Here is a 26491-nt window from a genome sequence, read left to right as displayed (position 1 = left end):
TTCGTGTTTAAAATCATTAAGATGTTTACCATTCTTTATTTTGCTGTGCTCTAAGTAATTTCTTATTTTAAGCTATCATTTTTTTAAAAAATGTTTTGTTAGGGTGACCTGGGGTAATTCATGATCAAAAAATGCACACATCTATTTTGTGGAAAAACTATTCAAGATAGAATTTTAATATTTTCTGGAAGTTTGAGGCTATATGAGATGAGTCCAATGCTACCTTCTTTTGTTTGAAAATCTAATTAGAATTTAAAAGATTTGAAATTTTTAGTGATCAGGAATTAGTGTGTCTTGATCAATTCTGGGGTAAATCCTGATCATTTCTGGGGTAATTACTGCTCACCAGTTTTTATAGTAAATGGGCTGTTTAAAAATAACTATACAATGGTAATTAACAAATAAGACATTAAGATCAAACAAATAAACCAAAAAGATATGTTTAAGCAGCTAATAAAACTGTTTATTTAAAATCAGGAATAAAGATTAACACTTCAGCTCTGGCAGCAGCTCTCACACTGAAATTTTCATTTTCAATCATTAAAAGAAATTCACTATTTTTGCTTTCTAGAAGCTTAGTATCCTTTTTAAGCTTATAATTTCTCACCATATTTGTATTAGGTTAATTTATCAACTTAAAATTTATTCTAGCAATGTACACACATAAATTTAAGACAGAAGCAAGGTAAGACAAGCTAGAAATGGTGCATTACAGAACAAATTTTTCTTGTATACAGTTAAAAAAAAATTTTGTGATTATAGTTAAAATATATTTTATAGTTGTTCCACTTAATAAATACGGTGTTTTCACTACAGAGCGAGAGCGCGATAATCTCGCATATTTGTTTTCTTTCCTCGCATTAAAAAATTATTAATGCGAGAAGTTCGCGCACCCTATTAATGAATTTTAAAATGCTTGAATCTCGCGAATTTTGGAAAAAATTTCGGCTTCCGCCATTTCTAATTAAATCCGCCATTTCTAATTAAATCCGCTTCGTTTTTCTTCCTTGATCTTTCATTATTTTCAATATCGGTCCTTGTTATCTAGCTTCCCTATTTACCAGTATTGTTCAGAACCAGAACCCCCCCCCCCCGAACCCCTTTCAGAACACATTTTTCTGCAACCACATGTTCGCCGTAGGTAAGGTTTCTTCATGTAAAACGTTTAAATTTTTTGTGCCTGAATGTAAGATGGACAAATACATTGTTAAGACAAATGAAACAAATGTCGGTAGAAGCAATAAAAACGAAACAAATACGGATATGGATTAAATACTAGCATGAAGTATGAACTTGGAAAGAACTTCAACATACTTCACAATTATGTAGCAGAAATAATTTAAAAGCCTATGCTGGCTGATGTAGAGGTTTTCGAATAATTCAGCATCTGTTGCAAGGTCATTTAGCACCCAAAACCGGATTAAGACAAAATATCGTAACAGATTGACTGATAAGCATTTGAGCAACCTAATGAGAATAGCTGATGAAAAAGTAGATATAGAACATTTTGCATATGATGATGCATCAAAAATATTTAATGCTTTAAAAATTAGAAGATGTTAAAAATGTATTACAATTAAAGAAATATTTTGTTTCCAAGTCTATTCGTGTTTTTTTTTTCTTTGAAATTTTTTGAAATCTCACCCTGTTTTTGAGAGAGGGTGCGAAATTCTCACCCATTTTTTTTCTGTAATGAAAACACTGAAATATGAACAGTTATTTAAGAAAAGACAATTTATTAGCTATTTTTTATACTATTTATAAGAAGAAATGACAATGATCAGGAATTTCCCCAGTGATCAATAATTACCCCATCTGTAAGGGGCAACATTTGATATAGTTTCGTATAATCAATTATAATGTTTACAGTAGATGTGAAATAATTAAGCAAAAACCTACACTATTTTTATATCAAAGAAAAAGAAAGTAACTCAAAATATTTATTATTAAGAGAAGGAGATCTTTGCAGAAATGTGCACATTTTGAAACCCATCTTTGAAATGGAAAATACAGAAAGCATTTTAAAAGATACTTATTTTGTTAGATTAAACAAAAAACTGTTATTAAGTAAATGTAGTTATACGTTAGTAAAGTGTACAAGCATTCTTGTCCATGTCTCAAATTTAAAAAAAAATATTATTTTTTTAAATAAAACTTAGGTGATCATTATTTACCCCAGAAACAGAGTGATCGTGAATTATCCCGGGTCACCCTATTTGCTTTTCATATTTCTTCAATATTTTATTATTTACTTTAAATGTTTTATTACTACAATTCATGAATCTATTTTTAATCAAGACCAATTTGCAGTTCCAGGAGTGCCAGAAATTTTAAATTTTTCCCATAGTTTTTGTATTAATGAAATTTCTAATGGACTGTACCTGTTCTCTTTAACACTAAACATACCAACACTTAATGTAAACCTATTTCTACCATAGTGGGACAAATGACCAGACTTTATATTTCTTCATTGAATGTTTGAAATATGGATGTTAGGAAAGAAATAAGCTGAAAATAACTTTATTATAATTAAACAAAATTGTATATTGCCAACTTTTATGTATTACAAAAAAAAAAAAAAANACAAACACAAAGAATAAGAATTTTTAATTCATTGCTCAACACATTTTTTACATATACACGGTGTTTTCATTGTACATTTTCTGCAAACATAGTTCTTCTAATTATTATTATTTCTATAATTCTTATAATTAATGTTATTTCTTCTAAGAACTTGTGCTCTCCTGATTGTTTCAGCATTTTGTTCAGCAGGTAGTTTAAAATGAAGTAAAGCTATCAAAGTAAAATCTAAGGTACTTACCAAAACATTTAGCTTTTGTTACTTTTTCTTACTCAAAAATGCCAATCTGAAATTTTAGGTACTTGCTCAAAATTTGACTTCACAGTTATTCTGATTGAACTAACTATGCAACACTGCTTGCAGAAATGTGTAACTAGTTGAATGCAATACGTTGAGCACACACTACATCGTAATTTCTGATCCGATAACCTTATAATAATTNTTCTTGCTTTAAAAGATCAAAAAAAAATCGAGTTAAAGGGAGTAAAATTCGAGTAATCGAGAATAATTAACATGAAATTAAAGATAAAAGGGTCGGGACCTCATAAAAAATTCGAGTTATAGTAATATTCGAGTTATCGTACTTCGACTTATAACGAATTGACTGTAATTCAATATTGTAGTCGTGCAAAAACGATAAGATGATAAGCACATTTTCGATGCAAAAGTTCTTTAACGGTCATTTGACCGGTTATGGTATGTTTATTGTTAAGAAATTCTCCTTTACCATAATATATGCATTTCTGTTTCATTCATTTTGAAGTTTATAATTCTTCATAATTTTTTTTTTAATATTTTTAGAATCATGAAATACATTTCTTAAACATAGCATTTCTGAAATCACATTACTGTCTTAGTTCTGAAAATTTTTTGTTCTCTTTTCCTCCGTGTTTGGGAAAATTTTGTTCATTAAATAGTGAACAAATTGAAATAAATCTTGAGATAATTTTATGTTCTGTTTTTTGTCAACTAGTTAATTGGTGAAATACATTATTTTAAATTAATGTAAAGGTTTATTTAGTTTCTTTAATGTATATTTCACTTCATCTTGTAAGTAAAAAGAAAAATCTGTGAGGAAAGTAAATTAAAATGTTATTAAGTATGTTATTAAAATGTTTTTATAATAAATTAAGGGAATGAATTCTTTTTTTTTACAATGATTTCCCAAAAAGTTTATTTTTACCTATGTTAACATTTTCATAATTGTTCATATTTTTTATGAATGTAAAATAGTGGCAAGTAAAAATAAATAGCCTAGCTAGTGCCTTTGGTAATAAAGTTTGATACCCTGCTTTATGGTATACTTAAAGGGTTCAGAACTTTTTTGAGTGAAGGGCCACATGCACAGCAGATTTACCAATGAAGGGCCACATGACAAAGTATTTAGACAGACATATTGACAGCAATTGTTATATAAATATCATTGTTCTAGTCACTAAATTCTTCTTTTCAGTTAACTTTGTAATATCTTTGCAAATAATTAAACAATTTTAAATGTTTAAAGTTAGAAACTGCAAAACTAATTACTTAAGGAGAAAAACAGAATCAATTTATTAGGAAAAAAAATTTGAAATAATTAAAACTATGGGAAGATGCATTTTTTGTAAAAATCATATTATATGATACAGAAGTTCATTTAAACATGAATTTAACAGTAAAAAATTATTCATAGAATTAAATTTAAAAAAATAAATAAATATTCTAGTTTTTAAAATAAAAAGTTAGAAACTTTAATTTAAAGAAAGTTTTTAGGGTTAAAAATGATTAAAATTAAATCTATTAAAATTAAAAATGATGAAAAAAGAAAAAGAGCGATCAAAGAACTACATTGATTGAGACTGGGTGCATAAAAAATTATTTAATTATAATTTTTCAAAAAAATAATATTTAAAAAAAATTTTTTTTTGTTGTTTAGATTGGTGCCGAGGGCTGCACATCGAAGGTTGGTGGGCCGCAGTTGTGTGCTCCCTTAGTATACTTCATAACTTGGTGTTGTATTTATACTTAGAGAAAAATCTGATATGTGTTAAAAGTTTGAGTATTTGAACTGCTAGTAAAGCTCTTTTGTCTTTAGAATAGTGTATCTGCATTTTGCAATCACAGAAGTCTAAAAAGCATTGCATCTTGATTGCAACTGCATTTAAAATACTCAAAAAAATTTATCTGCACTACATAAAATAGGCAATATTGATTAAAATGTGAATCCAGTTCAAGCTCTTTACTTATAATACAGTTTTTTTTTTTAAATTTTTCTCTACAAGTTTGGCTTATTTTATCTACTCAAAATATAATTTAAAAATTAGAATTTTCTCTTCATCAGATTTTGAATTTTCATCATCATCAACAATTCTTTTGTACATTGAAATTAAATTTATTCCTCATAAGAATTACAACATAGTTTAAAATTTTACTGTGTTCTGAGAAAATTAAAATTGTCAATTCAAAAACCTTAAGCTGGTTATTGATGATTTTAATTATATGGATAAAATCGAAATGGATCTTTCGAAAGCCACTTGTGTAACAATTTTGTAATTGTCTAATCAGCCTTAAAAATGGCAGCAAATGCAGATTTTTATTAAATATTTAACAATTGAATTTCCTTTGAATAACAGGTTAGATTGCAATTGTGGGACACAGCTGGACAGGAAAGGTTTCGTAGCTTAATCCCCAGTTATATTCGTGATTCAACTGTGGCTGTTGTAGTCTATGACATCACAAGTAAGACTCTACTTAATTATTATTTATTTTTTAAATGCTCATCAAAATAAATCATATCTGCCTTTCTTCGAATTCTTCAAAAGTAAATATGTTCTACAAAAGTGTAAAATCCTTCGCTACTATTTTTTTTTTTTAAGTTTTGAATTTTTTTGCTATATTTTTGAAGATTGGAAAAAAATACATATGATTAAATTTAAATTAAATCAGAATATATGTATAGTATTTTTATTGATAATTTAGTTTTTTTTTAATTACTTCTTTTAGGATTACTTAGTTGTTGAAAAGTTGCTCTTTCATTTTGTTAATTTATAAATTATTTTATCTTTTGTTTTCTTGCAGCTTTCTTTGATATTTTGGGATAATTCATATATTTTATAGCTAAAAATTATAAATATTACTTTTTTATCCTTGATTTAGTTATTTATTTATTTTGCTTGTCTGTTATTTTTTTGCGTATATTTAACTTATTGACTATTTGACTTAATTTTTAAATATGGATTTTTGATATATTTGGATAGTTAGGATATATTTTAGGATAGCTTGATAATTGATAAAGAAATTTTTTTTTTTTGCTTGCCTGTTGATAAAAAGCGTAATTTTTCAATTACTTATTCTATAAGCAGTGGCATACGCAAGGGAGGGTTTTAGGGTTTTAAACACCCCCCTTGAGATCAGACAAAGTGGCAAAAATAAAAATTTTAGTAGAAATTGAACAGGTTATTATTTTTTAAGACTATATATTTTTATTTGCCTTATGCCTTCTTTTTTTTACTCTCGTTACTTCTCAGAATACTGAAAAAACATTTACTATAATAGGGTTGTATTTTTGAAAGAAATGTGATACTTCCGTTGAAGAAAATTTAACTAAACAATGTTGTCTAAATAAAAAGTTAAAATTGTCTAGCTGTCTGAATTAGGGAAATTATAGTGCTTTATTACATACTCGAATTTCTTTTAGTAGTTTCAGAAAATTATGAACACCCCCCTTGGAAAAATTCTGCGTACGCCACTGTCTATAAGACTTAATTTAAAAAGTATGGATTAATTTGATATTATATATAGATTCTTTATATATTTGTGGAATTTCTGTTAGGATAGTTTGATAATTGGTGTTAAAAATATGTTGTTTTTTTTCCAATTATTATTATATCTTAAACTTATCACTCAATTAAGTTTTGCAATCTCATTGTTCCTTATCTTTATATAATTAATTTTTAATCTCTTCTAGTATTTTATGTTTTAATTGTTTACTGTTTTTTTTGTTTTAAAGATGTTCTTATGAGGATCTATANATTTATATATATATATATATTGCCCAGTAAATTTAGTTTGTCTTATTTCAATTTCAGTCACATTTTTCATAAATCTACCTGGAAAAAATCTCTTCCTTTTTTAGTATGAATTAATTTTGAGATTAATGTAAGGCTTGCAGAGTTGGCAAGCTTTTTGACAGAATGGATTAATCCACAGTTTAAACCAGGGCTTAAACTGTTCTGTTCAAAACCCCTTTGTCAGAAACTGTCAAAACCCTATTTTTCAAATTATGTCACAATTTAAAAAAATATTGCGAAAAATGAAAGGTTAATTTTTGAACAAGAAACAGAATAAAGAAATGTATTTGATTTATTAAAAAAGTTTATTATTATTTTTAATATTGCATTATTTATCCTTATGCAAAAGCATAATTTATCTGTATTAAAGCATATTTATTCATATTCTAGGGATAAGGTATTCACTTTTGTTCAATGAATTGTGGAGCTTCAAAAGTTATAAATCTTTTCCTATTATATTATTTTTCTTTATTAAGTTAAAGCAAATTGTACAAAAAGTATCAAATATTTATTAATGTATGTAATTGAATTGTTATTTGTGCAATAGTTGCACAAATAGAATTTTTACCTTTTACCGAAGTTTAAGGTTTTGAACACTTTAAGACAGTTTTAGTCGGTTTAGGATAGTATAACTAATAACCCATGTGTCCTGTCCAAAACCCTAACCTGATTTTGAGGAATTCACAATTTCTAATTTATGAATATTATAATTTATGATTTTATCATTGCAAAAACTGTTATGTGTATTTCATTTTTTTTTAATAAGAAATCAACTTAGTTTTGAGAAGTATTAATTTATTCAAGGCTGATGTATAAATTAAACCTTTCCAAAAGTAAAATTTCAATGTCTCCAATAATAGCAAATGTTCAATTTTAATACTTGTGTAACGGTCAATCCCTAATTTGTTTTATTTCAATTTAAGTGTTGAGAAAAAAATCTAATAAATCATAAAATATGCCATTTTAGATGCTAATTCATTCCATCAGACATCAAAATGGGTTGAAGACGTCAGAACGGAAAGAGGCTGTGATGTAATAATTATGTTAGTTGGCAATAAAACAGATTTAGCTGACAAAAGGTATAAACTTTTAATTATATAAAACATTTGTTATTTGAATTCAGCTTTGCTAGAAAATTTATTTCAATTATTATTTTTTTTTTTTTAACTATTTATTAACTGTTAATGCATTTATTATTATTTAGTAGACTTTCTATATTACTGTGTTTGAAACATTTTGTAAATAAATTATTTTTCTTCTGACTGCAATCTTAATTTAAAGTATTCTGCTTATAAACAGATTTTTTAGCATTCTCTTTTTCCATTCTTTTCAATTTTGTTGATAATTTGCCCTTTTCTTAATTGATCTTAAAAATTTGCAAAGAGTATTTAATGATATTATTGGAAAATAATAATGTTAGTGATGCTGCTAGACTTAAGAATGACTTAAGGTCTTTGGGAACCAGGACTTCTAAATCTCTTGGTCCATCTTTGCTAAAAGCATGTTCCAATAGATTTAAAGTTATAGTAAATGTTTTACTTCAGATATTTAGTGCAATTTCTATTTTTGAAAAATTTCCTTTTGTTTTTTAGAAAGTTAAAGTAATTGTCCTCTTTTTTTCCTATAAAATCTGCGAATTTCTTAATATGTTTTAGTGCAACAAACTGCTTGGAATTTGATTTTTTTTTAAAATATATTATTTTTATTTAACAGAATTTTTTACTTTCCTGAAGCCTTAAATTGAACATGCAAAATTGATAAGATATTTAGGGGAGTGAATCAATAACAAAATGACAAGAAAATAGTTCAGAGATATTAGATAATCACAATCTTGTCAAGTAAGGTGGTCTTTCTACACTTAGGGAGGGTAATAGACTGATAGGATTATCTTGCTGAAGTCAGTAAGAGTACAAAAAAAATTGCAATCACAAAAGAAAAAATAATTTATAAATCAAATCTTTCTCATAAAAATTGTTACACAGGATATTGCTCTCCGCAATTAAATTTCTACTACCTTTCTACATATCCAGAAAATTTTTCCTGGACAGCTTCTTGTGATTTCTTAAATAAGGATCAGTTTCTTAGATGAGAGGGACATAAGGCTTTTGTAATTAGTAGTTTAAATGTAGAATGTTTGAGTTTTCACAGCAGAAAAATCAGAGACCGAACGCTATCCAAAAGGGGCAATTCGATGATTGTCGATGCCTACAAGCAGCGTGGACGCAGAAAGATCGTTTTCTCAAAAGAAAGAAGATTGAAAGAAAGTATAAAAATGTATTAAATGTTGAAAGACGAAGCATAAATGAGAATAATCTGACAATGTACAATACTTTGTACCAAAATTCTGTTCATTTAAATAAAAATATTAACATTGATTGAGATTAAAAGAAATACTTTTGTTGTGTTTCTTTTAAGCTTTTTTTATTATATGCACAATTTCTGTCTTTTGCATCATTTATATAGTAAATTTTTTTGTGTTTAGAATCTGCGTAATTTCAACATTTTCCACGAATTTCGGATCTTTTTTTTCTGCAACAAAATTGCAGCCCTAGTTATGATTTGAGGAAGAAAAACAATTTATTGCTCAGATTAAAGTAAAATAATCAGGGTTAAAAATTAAGAACTGTTAATCACTTGTTCTAAGGTTTAATACTTCTAGTAATATTCAGGGGTGTTTGTGCTCCGGGGAAACCCCGGAATTCCGGGGATTTTGAACTTTGATATCCAGAAATTCCGGATATCAAGAGGACTTAAAAACATGTATTTCAGATGAGTCACCTATAAAAGTCTCTGAGAAACCTTCTACAGTAGCAGAAAAACAAACTACTTCTACCTCTGCATGTGCAGTTCACGAGGAAATTTCTTTAACTGTAAATGAGGAAAATAAAAGTCAACCTTCCTGCAATTATGAAGTTCACCACAAAAGAAAGACAAGCCCACAAACATCAAAAAATTAAAAAAAGCAGCAGAAATTAGATAATTTTTTTTAAAGAATTAATTCAGGTAATTTGAAATATTTACATAAAATGTAGTAGTTTACATGTTTGAAAATTTATGGTTATTAATTTTGCAAAAAAAGTAATTCATTGAACTTTTATAATTAGGTCATTCAATACTTCATAATTGTAATTTTTCATTCCCCCCCCTTCTCGAAACTCCAAAATGTCGGTAGTAAGTCCGTAAAAGTTTCGGGATTTTTTGGGGTCCCACAAACTCCCCTGAATATTGGAATATTACTAGCTTCCTAGTCTTTCATATTTTTACTGCTCCTTTTACATCTCTGTATTAGAGTTTCATTAACAAAATCAATGTGAATTTAAATGAAAAAGACAATGAAATAGAAAAGATGTGACAAAGCGCAAATCAAAACACTATGCAAAAAATTAACATACAATTTCTTTAAATCATGAAAATTTATTTTATGTGATCAGAGTTAAATTTTACTGGCCATGGATCACTCCTATTTTCACGTCCTGATAGGTTAAGAAATTGTATTATGTAAGTAATTGAGTTGTAAAAATATTGATTATGTAAAAATATCGATTTATGTCCTTACATTAGCCTTTTTTCTTTTTTTGCAATAATGTTCCACTTTGTTTATCCATCAGAATTTATAGATTTCTGTTTATTTGTATTTATATACATTCTTTGCTTATTGATAGGCAAGTGACAACAGAAGAAGGTGAAAGGAAAGCAAAGGAGCTAAACGTTATGTTTATAGAAACCAGTGCAAAATCTGGATACAATGTCAAACAGGTATGTTGATTTTATTTAGCATCTTCATATGTGATGGTAGAGGTTTCCATTTTCTTCCTGTAAATTTAATTATCAGATTAAAACTTCCCACATGTCTGATATGAGGTAATATTTCACGCTTATCATTCTAAAGTCAAAACATTTCCCACTTAAAGGCTTCCTATCAATCATAATATACTGGAAATTTTTTTTTTCTATTTTAAATTTTGTGCAATTTATTTATGTCCTCTTTAATCCTTCTTTTAACTGATTTAGCAGCCCCCCCCCACCCCTGCTTAGCCTTTGATCCCAATCAATTTTCTCTCTTACCCTTTATAAGTATCTTTTTTCAATTTTTTAAGTGATTTCAAAGTTATTATTTTTAAATAAATAGGTGTTTTTTTTAATGCTCTTTTAAATGTTTACTTTCTCATAGTTTTCAGTTTAAATTATAGGAAAAAGCTTTTAAGTTGTTTATCAATTAATCATTTTTTGCTAGTTTGCTTTTTTTAAGAAAAAAATATGCACAGAGATTTCCTTTTAGCATGTGTTTAATTATTTTTATAAACTACAAATGTTTTGCTCGCTTTGAAAATGAGAGAGAATATACTCAAACAAAAGTATGAGGGGATAATTTAAAAATTGTTGACCATAAAATTCAGTTATTACCTAATATTACACATTTAGATAAATATTTTCACCCTTATTTAGTATAAATCCTTTCAAAACTCAAAGTGCTCTGCCCTTTTTTATTCCTAGGGAGAATTCTGGATAGTAAACCAAGGTGTAGTACTTGCCACAGATTAAAATCATTTTTGCTCTCAGAGCATTTGATTTCATTAAATGGCTGAAATCATAAACCAGTTTACACCTAGGAAAAAAATGTTTTTTTTTTTTAATGGTGGGCACTTGGAACTATTGTCCATTGGCCACAGAAAATGTCAAAACTGCTAACTCTCTTTTCGTTATCCAGTGTGCGAAGCCACGGTGGTGGAGCAGCATCGCCCACGTCACACTACCAAAACCTGTTTATAGGGCGGGTCACATTCACACGCAAAGGAGAATGCATTTATGGAGTCCGATTCGCGCGATTTTGGGCGTCTATCTTTTTTTCAGCTATTACAACCATGTATTTCATGATTTTTAATTACTTTTTTTTATTGTGATGATTATTTACAAAATTTAATAAATTGGTAAACAAAATTTAATAAATTGGTAAAGCTCACATATAATTTGTGCGTTTTTCTCCCAACAAAAATGTGACAATATTATCCATAATATTAAAATAAAAAATTATTGCTTATTCAATTTGAAAAAGTTATATAGTCTTTTTTGTAAACACAGCATATTTGTTACTTTCAATTAGTAACGTACATGATTGTTATAATTAAAAGTATCTTGCAGAAAGATATTTGTGCTAGAGAGATTCGTAGCAGATAGGTCGAAAAAATTCTGCTACAGGGCAAATCAACAGATTTGTAATGAGATTTAGAACAGTAAAACATGGAAACGTCTTTATTATGAGACGGTTTTATTGAAGCATTGTATAATGCATGCACATAATCTGATTCTTTGTTTTGTGCATTATTTGGTATTCTCTCTCTCCACCATTCATTTTCTCTGCAAAGACTGGAAATATCTCCCCCTTTTCGCAATTCATGCATGCTCAAAATATACTAAATATTGTTATTACCACATATTAGAAAAATCAACTATAGGGGTGAACAACCTGAGGTCCGCAGGCCTCTTGTGGCCTGCCGGAACTTTTGAATGCAATACAAAAATTTCTTTTAATTTGGTTTTTTTAAACATCATAAATTTACTTTAAAATATTTAATTCAAATTTATATCACTCCATAATTTTTTCCACTTTCATACTGTAAGCTTCTTTTTGGTTAGAATTTATATCCAACAAATATATATATTTAATAAATTATTTATTTAGAAGAATGCAAATGGTTTTTTTTTTTTAGAAAAAGTATCCATTTTTTTTAAGTTTTAAATAAACTAAAGTAATTAAAAGTATTTAATTTTCTGAAACTATGTTATTAAGTTTACTGACCAAAATATTTAATGCTTAGTACACTAATGTTTATTTAAAAATTATCATATTTGCCACTAACATGACTAAATATGCGTGCTGTCCTTCGTTAATCTACCTGCTGTGCAAGTGGCCCTTCACTCAGAAAGGTTGTGCACCCCTAGTCAACTGTAAATTTTTTTTCCTATTTGGTTTTATTCTTTGTTGTGTGACATTATTCCTGTTTTCAGCTTTTCAGGCGCGTAGCTGCAGCTTTGCCAGGAATGGAAACTCCTGAAAGAACAAAAGAGGATAGTATCCTTTTTCTTAAAGTTTCTTTTCTTTCTTTCTTTTGTTATTTTATTTATTTAAGAAAAATTTTGCCTGCACTTTTGTGAATGCTTTTCTTTGACAATGCATCAAAGTCTTGGCTTATTGCTTTTTAAATTTTTTATTTTCTATATGTTTTGTGAACAGTTATAAATTTGATTTTTGTTTCTATTGTGCATAGCTGCCAACATTTTTTCAGAATACAGCAGTGAAATTATTGAAATTTAGGAAACAATTAAACATTTTTCTATATTTCCTATTTAAATTAAGCAAATAATAACATGGGAAACTAAACTCAATATTTTTAATATTACTTTTCTTTTCTGAATTTTGCATTAAAGATGAATAAACATTTTTAGTGTCTCAAGTTTTCATATGTGACCCCAAATTTAAACATTTTTCAAAAATTCTTTTTAAACTCTGAAAATTTATGTAAGAAATCCACTTCTAAAATACAGTTAAATTGCTTTCTTTGAGAATTACAATGAATTTTTTTTCCATAAATGTCTTGAAAATCAGTGAAGTGTATATTTATTTCTATTATTGATAAATTTCAAATTTTTGAAGGAAAAAAAACAACTTCGTACTAACATTTTTCTGACTGTAATTATTATTATTACTACTTTTTTTCAGGTTTAGATCATAAAATTTATTTATTGTGCGAAGATATTGTATTCCTTTGCTAATGAATCAGATTTTCTTCTTTAAATTCAAAGTAAATTATGCATGATTAGTGCTGTTTCTTAAAAGGTCCTTAAATCATAAAACTTTTTTAAAGCCTGCAAAAGTAATATTTTTTTTATCTTAATTTTACCCATTCAAATATCACTTTAATAAACTAATATTTTTGACACATTTTATTGACCAAAATATCCTCCCCATAAGTACTGCTCAGAAATGAGTGTGCCCCAGAAAAAGTCCGGATTTTTCGCTAACCGCGATCCGAAAATCCGAGGTCTAGAAGTTTGAAGAAATCATTGATCACATTTATGTATAAAAATTCTTGTATATTTTATTTAAAAATATTAGAACTAGAAATTTTACTTGACATCTCTTTCATTTGTAAATATTTTTTTTCTGGTAGAATAATAATTGTGATTAGAGATAAAAGTAATCTTATACAAAATTATCAATTTAAATTATGCTGCGTATGATTTATTTAGAATTTCATGTTGCGAAAATATCAATGATTTAATTTTATAAAGACATTAATTTTTTGAAATGCGTCATTAATTATTTTATTCAAGAAATGTTCAGCATTTTTGAGTTGGACTTACAAACACCCATAGTATTGCCATTAATTATTGCTTAAAACTTAATTAATAAAGTTTCTAATATCACAACAAATAGTTAGATTTTATTTACATATAAGGCTTCTGGGTGGCAGCTATGCTTGTTGCATGGTTTGTAATCTTCTCCTTTTTTTGTTTTTATTCCTTGACTTTGTGCTTTAGTTGTTGATGTGGATCTCAAAGATGCTCCTAGTGAACCGCCTAAGCCGGATGGTGGTTGCATGTGCTGAAATGTTGTTTTGAATTTGGCTTATATGGCTGCTTGCCTTGGCTGGTCCAATTTTGTACTTAATCCCTTAAGAAGACTCAAGTCATATCTAATAAAAGTCTTCTACATAGCATTTTTTTGCAGACTGCTTGAGTTATATTTATTTAAGAGATACATTAACGCGTTAATAGCATTTTTGATTTATGTTCGTAATTAGTTCTGTTTTTTATTATTTTTTTTATTGACTGCATGATGAAAGCAGCTTGTGTTAATTTATTTCATATATTTTTTTTATTTCTTATTATTATCTTACTCTCACTAAAACATCCTTGGAAATTGTGATTTATTGTGTGTGTATATATGAAGAATACGTAGTTTGTATGTAAGTTGAGAAAATTTGTGTAAAAACTAAAAAAGTATCTTCTTTATAAGTACAGTTGACTCTCAATATATTGAACCCTGTCATCTAGCAAAAAAGGCTATTGTAATGTTAGGTATTGATAATGTGAATTTACAAAAGTAACATAAATATTTATTTGTAACTGATAAATGCTGGATTAAGTTTGACTAAACCATAGTTAAAAAGTATTGGGACCCTGACAAAATAATTGATAATTATGTAACATAACATATGTTGCGAGCAACCATTTTCTATAAATAGCTAATACCCAGAAAACTTTTAAGTCTTAACAAAATCAAGAGGAATAAATTTACAACATGTACCAAACATATACCAACTAAATCATATAGGACGCCAAGATTTGGAAAAAAAATAAACAATACAATTTTCAAACCATTAAAGTTTGTTTCTTAAATTAAAAAGAGAAAGAAAGATCTTTTGACAAATGAAAATACAGTACCTACCCGTTTAAATGCAATAAATGTGTAACAGGCATCATGTTGATTTTACGGTGATGCAATATTCTCTTTCAATTATTTAAAGTAAACTCTAATTCACATACTTTTGTAGTCCAAACCCAATTAGAATAATAATATATTCAAAATTATTTAAAGATCTTTCACATTTATTTTGCAGAAAAATGGTGGTTTAAATTTCTATAAAGTACTGTCGAGTAACCAATTTTCAATGGAAGAATAACTTATTTTCAAAGTGCAAAAGAGGTTCACTCTTGTTTAAGAAAAGATCTCGATGAAAAAAAAAATTACATTAGTTCAATTCATATGTTCTTATGAACATGAAAATAATGTATGTAATTTTGCATCTGTGGAACATAAAAGGAAACTTAATGTACTTCTTGTCAATAAGAATAAATAACTAAATAATAGAGGAATAAATAAATGGAAGAATCAATACTAAAATATATATACCGTATTAATAAACTTGTCGAAACAAAAATATTCCTAGATATGATTTTAATCTTTTCTAAAACTTTAAAAACTTTCTAAAACTTATCTATTTTTGCTGAGAATTTCTTGGAGATGAAAAGGAAAAAATCAAATTACATTTTGTTTGCTAAGTGAAATAAATTAGCATATTTTAAGCAATAAAAGTTTAGTGGGTTAAGTATTCAAAGTAGCATGCTATTGACATACGTAAATAACATTGCATCTATGGAATAACAAAAGGGTTGTTAATAATGGAAAGGATGTTGATATAGTGGTCAGATGTAATAATAATAAATGTAGTCTGTATTTGTAAATTTAAAGAGACAATAATCTTTCTGGATATAATTTTAATCTTTTCTAAAACTTTAAAAGGATGATTTTATTTAGAAGTATTTACAGGGTATCTGTGCACCTGGAAATTCATGAATTTCGGTATTGAACAAAATTTGCCATGAAATGTCATGATTTTTACTGTTTTTTTTTAAAAGAAAAATCACGGAAAGTCATGGATATAGGTCGCCGAAAAATCTAATTTTTAAAATTGTATCCCCCCCTCAATTTCACAGTGTTCCGAATATCTGAATTTGTAACAAAACTCCACTCACAGTAATATTTTATTAAAATATAAAATGTTTTTATCCTGTTCTTTAAAAATTATGTTGTTCTTCCAAAAAATGAAAGAAAGAACATCATTTCTAGATCAAATTATTCTATAAACTTTTGTAATTACAGATTTTTTTTTTAAATTTATTTTATCAATTTAAAATTCTAGCTGAAATAAGCCAGTCATTGGCTCTTTTTTTTTAAATTCTGAAATAAGAACAGAAAAATTAGTATTTCTTTCCTTTCGAATAAACAAAAAAAAAAGTATCTTTAGAATATAATTTTGCAGTAAAAAAGGAAAACAAAATTTTGCTTTTGTATTTTTTTCAGCTATTTTATTACTTCAACTTTTTCTTTACCCTGTTTTTTAAATTTAAAATCGATAAAAATGAAGATGCAGAGTATAACAGTTTTGGTTATGCTTATCATTTCGATTAATGTTATTATAATGCTTTTTTAAGTTTATTGTTGTGTTAATGTAGAATCGGAGAAAATAATGAAAAATTCTTGTAGTTACTCATGGAAAGTGGATTTGAAAATCTTAAATGTAGCAGATACCCTGTATTTGTAGTTGATTTAAAAATGGAATGCTTCTGTTTATTAGTGTTGGCTTATATTATGCTAAATGGAGCTGATAGCATGGTCTTTACTACTTTTAGCTGTGCATGTTGCTTGTATTTTAACTTTTGAAATTGCTCCAGATGATATTTTGGGTACAAATTATTTATAACATAGAGTATCTTGTATAATTCTGTAACATATACATTTTTTATATTAAGGTCTATTTATATATACATTCTGAACATTGAATATATTGAGGTGTGATTTTATATTGTGAATTTTCGTCGAATAAAAATGTGCTTCCTATTAATGGTCAATTTAATAAAAAGTATTTTAATATAATATATACATTTCTATAAAACAAAGCTAAAGGAAGTTTGCGTTTATATATTTAAACCAATCATTATGATGTGGGTTATTTATTATTTGTTAAGATGTATAACCTAGCTTCTATTAAGTTTATTGTTTTGGTTCTTTGGTGTTTTAGTGATATTTTCTTATAATTTAATGTTTGTAAATAGAATTGGGTTGATAAATCCTTTGTAGATTAATATTTTTGTGTATACATTTTTGTCTATACTAACTTTCTTAAATCCAGTTACTGTTATAGAATGTTAACTTGCTTTTTTTTTTTAGAAGGATTTAAGTTCCTCAATTCGAGGGGATTTGATAGAAAAAGATTTAACAGAATGCTCAGGGATCTGTCCTGGGCAAATTCACTCCCGTTTAGCGGTACCTTCACAAATTCAACATTAGGAAAAATGGTAGTTTCATAAAATACTTTTAAAGCAAGTTTTATGATCCTCCCCATCTCATCATAAAATTTTGTTTTTGTATCCCTGTAAAAAACAATAAATCCGGGTTTAATAACACATTTTGGCTCGCAATGTATCCCTCCCGCTGATTCTTATGGTGTAGTAGAATAATTTGCCTCACCAGTTTGGAGGAAGAATGTTCCCAAAATGCTGTGGGATGTATATATGAAACATTTATAAACATTAATTAAAACTTATATTTTTTTTATGAAAAATTTTTTCTCTGTGTAATTTTTGTAATGTATGACCCAGAAAAAAATGTTTGCACAGTGATAATAACTTTTAGTGCTAGTACTGTTAAATGCATGTTTTTATTAAACTCAAGTTGCAATTTAACTATAGAAAATGAATGTATGGATTTTTAAATTTGGATACAATTTTAAGCCCAAAATTTTACAGTGGCAAAATTATTTTTGAATATAATTTTGAGGGGAAAAATATATTGAAATTTACCAGTCATAAATGATTTTTATTTGTAGTGACAATTTTTGAAAATATTTTCTTACTTTGCCATGTTGTGTTGATTTTTAATGTAATTTTTAATTTTTACAAATTATGTTGAAATTTTCACAAAATAGGTACCTCTAAAAAAACTAGACAGACCCCTGATATGGGAGAAACTCTTCATGTCAAATTCTCGTTCACCTTCACGAGTAATTTAAAGTTTTAAGCGGGTTTAGGTTACCCATGAAGTTACAAGTGCTCACGATTTCTTTTTCTTTCAATATACAGTAGGGAACCGATTATCCGGAACGGTCGGGACCATCGCTATTCCGGATAACTGATTTTTCCGGTTTTCTGAATCACTACAAAAAGCCGTTTTTTTTATTGTTAAACCAACTAAAAAAAAAATATTTGGAAATAATCTTAAAAATAAGAAAAAACGATGAAGTAATACACTAATGATTATTTCCAAAATGATGGTAAGGTAAACATCTTTAAAAAAAGAAGGTAAAATCTTATGAGGAAAAAATTTTTTTTTTTTTTTAAAATGGCGAGAAAATTTATCGAATTTCGTTCCGGTTTTCTGATTTCCGGATAACGGGTTCTGTACTGTATCAAAATGCAAATGAATTGTGACTGGATTACATAGTTCGAAAAATATCTTGCAATAATTTGTTTTTATTTTTATATTTTGGAAAAGCTTTCCTCATTTGAAATTTCATAGTTCATAGCTGCCAAGTCTCCTGTTTTTTAACAATTACTCATGTATTTTACAACTATTTCCCGTTTACTCGTATATTCTAAAATTTCTCCGTATTTGTTAAAGAAATTTTAAAATAAAATTTTGCAATCAAATATCCACTGATAGCAAAAATACTTCTCTTATTCCTCAACCGAAGGTGCTATTGCCAGTACTGGAGTATTTTGAGTGTTTAGAGTTTTAAGTAATTATAAATAATGGTTTAAAAAAGTCTTTTTTAGATTAAGATTTATATGCAAATTTTTTTATTTATCTAAATGTAAGTGCTTATATTATTTCCAATTTTGAATTTCTCTTTTGGACTTGCATGATTATGCATTATCAAAACTTTACTCGTAGCCTAGAAAATTTCATTAGTAAAATCTCTGTTATTTTATTTCCCTAATGTTGGCAGGTATGATCCTGCTGTAATTTGTTTGTATTTTGATATTTTGGAAATGTTTTCTTCATTTTAAACTTCGTAGTTTACTCTAGGTTCACCTTAATTCATTTTTCTCTAAATATTAAAAGGCCATTGCAGGTGAAACAGAATTTCCCGTGAAAAGATTCTCCTGTAGTATAGTGTTACACTATGTACTGCAATAATAAAAATTAAGGATTAAAGCCTAGGATCACAAAAAATTGGGATGTTGCACGACAGAGAGAATACTTAAACCTAAAACAAAACTTGAATCATAAATATATACAGTACCGCTCAAAAGTATCAGTACACCTAGAAACTTATAAAAAAATGGCAAAATTCAAAGTGTCATAACTTCTTTAAAAATGATCAAAAATGCTTCTGCTTTAGCTCATTTTGAAGCTTAAATCCTCTACTTTTATGCACTCTAATTGTTTTTAATTTATATATTTTGCAACTATGTACAATTACACTCTAAACAATCATAGAAAATTGTATTAATTTTTTGTGAAGTTTGACGCGATGTACGGGCACAAAGGGGATAGATATTGTTAATTTTTATTATACCATTGAAAAATTTGGACTTTTAGCTTTCATTTAAAAAAAAACAATTCCCAAAAAACATGTTTTTTGACGAAGTTATTGTCAAATAAAAAAAAAAAAGGTTTTTTTCCAGAATTTAATGATTTTTCAGCAATTATAATGAATTTTAGTGTATTTATAATATGTTATGAAATTTTTTTAATTAAAATAAATTGAAATTTAATATTTCTCGATAATATTATTTCATAATTTATTATAACAATTTTAACTTTTTTTTTTGGAAAATATAATAATGAAATAAGAATCAACGTTTACAATTTAATATTTTGAAATTTATTTTTTCGTATTTTTCTCAGAAAAAATTTGAAAACAAAAATGTAAGTACATTTTTGTTTTCAAATTTTTTCTGAGAAAAATACGAAAAAATAAATTTCAAAATATTAAATTGTAAACGTTGATTCTTATTTCATTATTATATTTTCCAAAAAAAAAAGTTAAAATTGTTATAATAAATTATGAAATAATATTATCGAGAAATATTAAATTTTAATTTATTTTAATTAAAAAATTTTCATATCATATTATAATTACACTAAAATTCATTATAATTGCTGAAAAATCATTAAATTCTGAAAAAAAAACTTTTTTTTTATTTGACAATAACTTCGTCAAAAAACATGTTTTTTTGGAATTTTTTTTTTTTATAAATGAAAGCTAAAAGTCCAAATTTTTCAATGGTATAATAAAAATTAACAATATCTATCCCCTTTGTGCCCGTACATCGCGTCAAACTTCACAAAAAATTTATACAATTTTCTATGATTGTTTAGAGTGTAATTGTGCATAGTTGCAAAGTATATGAATTAAAAACAATTAGAGTGCATAAAAGTAGAGATTTTAAGCTTCAAAATGAGCTAAAGCAGAAGCATTTTTGATCAATTTTAAAAAAGTTATGACACTTTGAATTTGGCCATTTTTTTTATAAGTTTCTAGGTGTACTGATACTTTTGAGCGGTACTGTAGGTTTGTAATTAACATTAGCCAAGTTTTTTTTAAATTGTTTTTTTACTTTTTTTGAAAAAAAAAAGGATATTTTTGAAGCATTAATAAATGTAATTTGAAGAGGTTTTTTATTTTCTTGTTAAAAATATCAAGTCTTCGATATTATTGTTTTAGATTTTTATGCTAGAGGTGATTGTGTCGATTTGGGCCAATTCTTTTTTTATCTAATATTACTTTCTTTTTTGTCAGCTGTTGTAAAGAAGGAAACAAAATGGGATATTTAAGATTTGGTTTTAAATGAATCATTTTGAAGTCTTACTTATTTTTTTTTTCGATGTAATTTTCGATGAGTTTTTTTCTTATTTTTTTAAAAAATGGCATAAAGATTTTAGTTTCATTTTAAAGTATTCATATCCTTTTTGTACCAGCGCTTTTGGGTAAATATCTTGATATAAAAAGTAAATTAGGAGCTGGCTTAATGTTACTCTATTTATTTGCTTAATTGTCAAAACAAATCTGTTATTGTTATTAAATTGTGACTATCTTTAACATGAGCTATGTTTTATCCCTTTAATAAATTAGGCATTTATTCACTAAACTTGCTTTATATATTTATTTCTTAATATTAACTTTTTATACACCTCATTGAAAGTCCTGTCCTTGTTATTATTTTTTTTTTTTACTTAATGTCCTTGATTAATCAGAAATTTTGTTTGAATTTTTTACATTTTTTGCTTTTTAATTTTTCATCAGATGTAGGTATTGTTATTTTTTAAAAATGTGTAAGCAAAGAAGAAATATATAGATAGATATTAGAAAAATGTTTTTCTTAATACTTTTATTATTTTTTTTTATGGAATATAATTCAGTGACAAAATAAGGCTGTTGTATTTTTCTTACCAATATTGATAAATTAAAAAAAAGAGTGAATTGATTTTTGTATCCAAACCAGTTCAGTCTATCAAAATTATTTAATTTCCATAAAATGAACTTAAATTTTTATCTCTGTGAAAACTATTTTAAAATAATTATGAATATAATTTATTAAAAAAAATATTACCTGTATTTTTTTCTCCTGTAAAATTTTTGTAGGTGTCAAATGGTTTTGAAATCATAGTCTTAATTTTCTGAAAATAGTAATGCTCCTATATATACAGTATTTTTTCTTCTTCTTATAACGGGAAACGTTGAGAAAGTATTTATGAATTAGTATTTAAATATATATATGTTAATTTTACATTGATAAACAATAAAACACACTAATGCTTAATTTGTGCTTTTTAATTTTTTTTTAAGAATAAGTTAAATGTAAAGTTCCCCCCTCCCCCTATTCGTCATTAATTCATTAACTTTTATTGATCCCGACATTTCTGTGTGGATAAAGTAATTTAGACATTGCTATAGTTTTTTTTCTATTTCTATGTCTTTAAAAGCATATGCCACTTAAATATAGTGCTATCATTCATTGATTTAATAGAATTGCATTTTTAAAACGCATTATAAAAAATTAATAATATTGATTTGTTAGAAATGATATGGGAAATAAATTATTCATTAAAATTTTCTAACTTTGTTAAAAGAATTTCCTTTCTATATCATTCATGGTGCGTAGCATTTTTAAAAAGTGCTTAAAGGTGCTGATTTTTGATTTTTTTAAAGCCCTTAAAGGTGCTTTTTCCATAGGGTGTTTTTCAAAAGTGCTTAATTTTCCCTTTTCGAAGATGAGATTTTTTTTCTTTAAAATGTCGATTTCCGCCAGGTATTATGCAAAAACATGCTTTTCACATTGTTCTATTCAACTTTTTTACAATTCATTCAAACAAGGCATTTCGGTTTACTGTCGGTCCGTAGCGTATGAAAGTGCCACTCATGTCACATGTTTGGTGAAGTACCTGCGGGTCCCCATGTGCATATACTGAGCTGGGTTTGGTGAGATTCTTGCACTCTCATGTGCAACTCTGATGCATTTTGGAAGATATTCTCAATTTCAGACTTCATTTTCTACCCTCTGAAATCAAACCGAAAAATCTCTGGATCCTTTAGGGTGGCTAATATAATCATGCAAAGAGGTCTTTTGTCAGAAACAAGTTATTTAATCATGATCATGTAAAGTCTTTGAAAATTATTTTGCATTTTGTTAATGTATAGTGCTCAGAAATATTTTTTGACTGCTTAAAAGGTGCTTATTTTTGGTTGAAAGATTTGGTTAGGCTCCCGGTCAATTTTATAAATATTATTTGATTTTTTTTTTTTTTTTTGACAAGACATTGAGTTTGCCAACAGTCAAGGCAGAATTTGAGTGTAACCGTTTGTATACAAACTTGCTCAGTACCTAAATTGTATATGATCTTTAAACTACCTGACACACTTGAGTACACTTCTCAACTCAAGCGTTTTAAGGGGAGCTAGTAAAACTATTTGCTTATGTCTTATTAAATTTAGATGTTAAAAAAATGTTCTAGTTTGTTCTTGGCAGCAAAAAAAGAAAAAAATTTTTTTGCTTTTAATTTTGTGCTTTTAATCTTGTACTTACTTCAGGGTTGGCAAGTTTTTGACACATGACGGTTTTTACCATGGTTTTTACCGTCATGTCAAAAACCCCTTTGTCAAAAACTGTCAAAAACCCATAGTTTTGGTAAAACTGTATTTTTATTTGAGTTTAACTGCTTATAATTTAAAATTAATTCATTTTTGGGCAATAAAATTAGAAAAAAAGTTGTTAAAAAATATTTAAGAACAGATTCTTGCATTTTCCCAACATGAATATATCAAAACATACTATTTGAAGTAAAGTATTAGGATACTAAAAAAAAATTTCAACATTTCCAAGCATCATTTTGTTTGGCATATTACATTACTGAAGAATGTCAAGATTGATTACTTTCATTCTTAAAATTTTGCTATGAGAAACACATGTACACATAAAAAGAAAGCCTCATAAAATAAACTTTTCTTATCAATTTTGCTTTCAATATTTTACACAGAAATGATACATGAAAAAGCCTGGGAAATCCTTTTAGAGTTTCAATATTTCTGTATGAATGTATATCCTTCTATAAGAATACATGTATATAGTTGCAAAATCAATAGCAATCATTTACAACATTCATTTATAAAGGCAATTATGTGAAAATAATATATTGTCTGCTATATGCCATAAATTAAAGAAAACATTAGGTTTTTGACAGTTTTTACTGGTAAAAACACGGTTTTTACCACTGTCGTGTCAAAAATCAGTTTTTGATGGCAAAAACCCAACCCTGACTTACTTGTATGTTTGGGTATTGTGAGGGGAGAATAGATCAGTACTATACTTGATAATACTGTACTTAAGTATATACTTGATAATGTAAAAACCTCAACTTCAAAAATTAATGAGATGGATGAAGTCTACATATTTTGAGCACTCGAAAACAGGCGCCCATTCTCTTGTCTCACCTGGTGTAAATGATGACTTTAAGTCACCAAAAATAAAACAGGAAATAAATGTGTTTAACTAGACTAAAAAATTGCCAAGAGGCAAATCAAATCAAAAAGCATTTTCAATCAGTATGGCAAGCAGGGAAGGACTCTGGTACTCGCAAGCCTAAAGTAGCAAAATGAGCTAATGCCGCAAAATTATTGCATTATCAAAATTAAATTAATGCCAATGGTAACAAAACAATGTGTGGCTGTAGATGATAATTTGAATTATCCATTATAAATCTTAATATAAACTTTAAAATGTGTTATTTGATGAAGCCTAGGTTGCATTTGCCAGGCATGTGGCAAATGGCTTTTCGACGTACCGTCTGTCCATGGCGTATGAGAGCAGCAATAATTTTACATGTTTAATGAAATACTTGCGGGTCCGCATGTGCGTCTACTGAACTGGGTTTGGTGAGATTCTAGCACTCTCACGTGCAACTCTGCTGCGTTTTGCAAAATATTCTCAATTTCAGGCTTCACTTTCCCCCCCTCTGATATGAAACTGAAAAATCTCATTTTATAATGGCTGATATAATCAAGAAAAAGAGTTCTTTGTCAGAAACTAATTTTTTTTTATCATGATCATCTAAAGTGTTTGAAAATTATTTTGCATTTTGTTAATGTATATAGTATTTAAAAGGTGCTTTTTTTTGTTGAAAGATTTAGCTACGCACCTTGTAATATAATTTTGCATTTTCAAAATAGAAGTTCCCTGTTTAAGTTGATCAAGCACCAAATTTACAAAAACAATTGTTTCACCATCTGAGGTGAACTATTGCAATTGTCATATCATAAAATTGTGCTGTTGGAATATAATGTAAAGTTACGAAAATGAAAGAATTATTAGCAAGAGGATTATGAAGATATGACTTATAATCTCCCTTCCCCCTTCAAAAAACGAATTTTTATCATGATTTTCTTGATGGGAAAGACCTTTTTAATTACTTGTTTATTCAAAACAATATTGCTTTAACGATATTTTAAATAAATAAGGTAATTAAGAAATAATTTGAATGCTGAAGAACCTGTTTTTAATTTTATTGTAGCAAGGAGGGATGCCCGTTTTCCGTTCCGAGCTGTTAAAACTTTCTTTTCACATGATTTTTTTTTTTTTTTTTTTTTTTTTTTTTTGCTTGGCAAAATATTTTAACTAACTTATGATTTATTTTTATGGCTTGTAGAATAAGAAAAATGTTTAAAAAAAAACTCAAGTTGAAATAAAGCATTAGGAGTAACAAAATAGAAAAAGCGAATTTTTCACTGTCATAAAGCATCAAATTTTGAAAAAAGTATTATTCTTAAAATTCGATATCTCAGGAACTATTCGTTCGACTTTTGTATTTTATTTACTAAATTTTGTATTTTACCATTTTAAATTGTATTCTTTAAAAAATTGTATACTTTACAATTCAAAATGCATTTGACTATAATAACGAAATTAAATAAATAATCATAAATATTTACTAAAAATAAAATATATTGTGTCGAATTTTCTATGGATAGACGAATTTGATAATTGTGTACCAAAAGTTATCAATCAGTTTAATAAGTTCTCGAGAGATAAGGTGCAATACGTAAAAAAGTGAAATTAACATTAAGGGGACCAAATTTAATATCATATTTCTTAAATTGCCCTCTATATTTTAAAGGTTAGAAATCTGAATCCGTTGAAAAAAAAGGTGTGCTTATTCGAAGAAAGTACGTTTTTGTGTACGATTTCGTAACCTAAAACATCGCCTGCAATAATTAAGTAGCATATTTGAGGTTATCCTCACGAACCATTATGATTATGAAGTCATAGAACTTGAAGTTCCAACCATTAGATCAAAAGTTATTTTGGGTGCTCTTTGAATTTTTTTGCGAACTGTATGCATTTCAGTGAGGATGTTTAATTACCGCTAAACAGTATAACTAGAAACCATTTCGTAATCGTGGTTACAAATATTCATAACCAAAGTTCAGATTTTGATGTCATTTGAGTTTTTGGAGGTTTCCCCCCCCCCCAAGATTACTCAGGGCTAGTAGATTTTTATATATATACTAGTGGGCTGCGCCCTCTGCTCGCAAACCCCCGAAAATTGCTACGCAATCATATATGCTTCGCAAACCAAACTCGCTACTAACTTAGATACATTGCAAATGCACAAAATTCAAAACAATCATTCAAATCCATATAAATTTTTTAAGAAAAAAATTACATCTTTTTAGTAAATACTAAGTCATTAAAATAAATTTGAATTCAAATAAACGACATGTAATTCGTTAAACCTATTAGAAATGTGCTATAGTATAATTCGTGATATAAATCAAAAATCGTCAAATAAATTCGTAAT

General features: G+C 27.2%; 1 protein-coding gene across 2 annotated transcripts in view; it reads left to right on the top strand.

Moving 5' to 3' along the window:
* The window catches only part of LOC107455067 (RAS oncogene family member Rab6), a 37536-nt gene that overhangs the window by 5948 nt on the left and 5097 nt on the right, over positions 1-26491 (top strand). Inside the window, exons 4-8 of one of the 2 annotated variants that reach the window (XM_043043417.2) lie at positions 5194-5299; positions 7598-7709; positions 10293-10386; positions 12637-12700; positions 14170-17275. In XM_043043417.2, the coding sequence (XP_042899351.1) occupies positions 5194-5299; positions 7598-7709; positions 10293-10386; positions 12637-12700; positions 14170-14237 (444 nt within the window). In that variant the 3' untranslated portion in view covers positions 14238-17275. Of the gene's footprint in view, positions 1-5193; positions 5300-7597; positions 7710-10292; positions 10387-12636; positions 12701-14169; positions 17276-26491 lie in introns of those variants that run through there. The other variant, XM_043043418.2, reaches the window with a different exon arrangement.

Source organism: Parasteatoda tepidariorum, chromosome 10, assembly GCF_043381705.1.
Source record: "Parasteatoda tepidariorum isolate YZ-2023 chromosome 10, CAS_Ptep_4.0, whole genome shotgun sequence".
Lineage (NCBI taxonomy): Eukaryota > Metazoa > Arthropoda > Arachnida > Araneae > Theridiidae > Parasteatoda > Parasteatoda tepidariorum.
The sequence above is the reverse complement of the archived record's forward strand: the minus strand, read 5'-3'. Positions and strand labels throughout refer to the sequence as shown.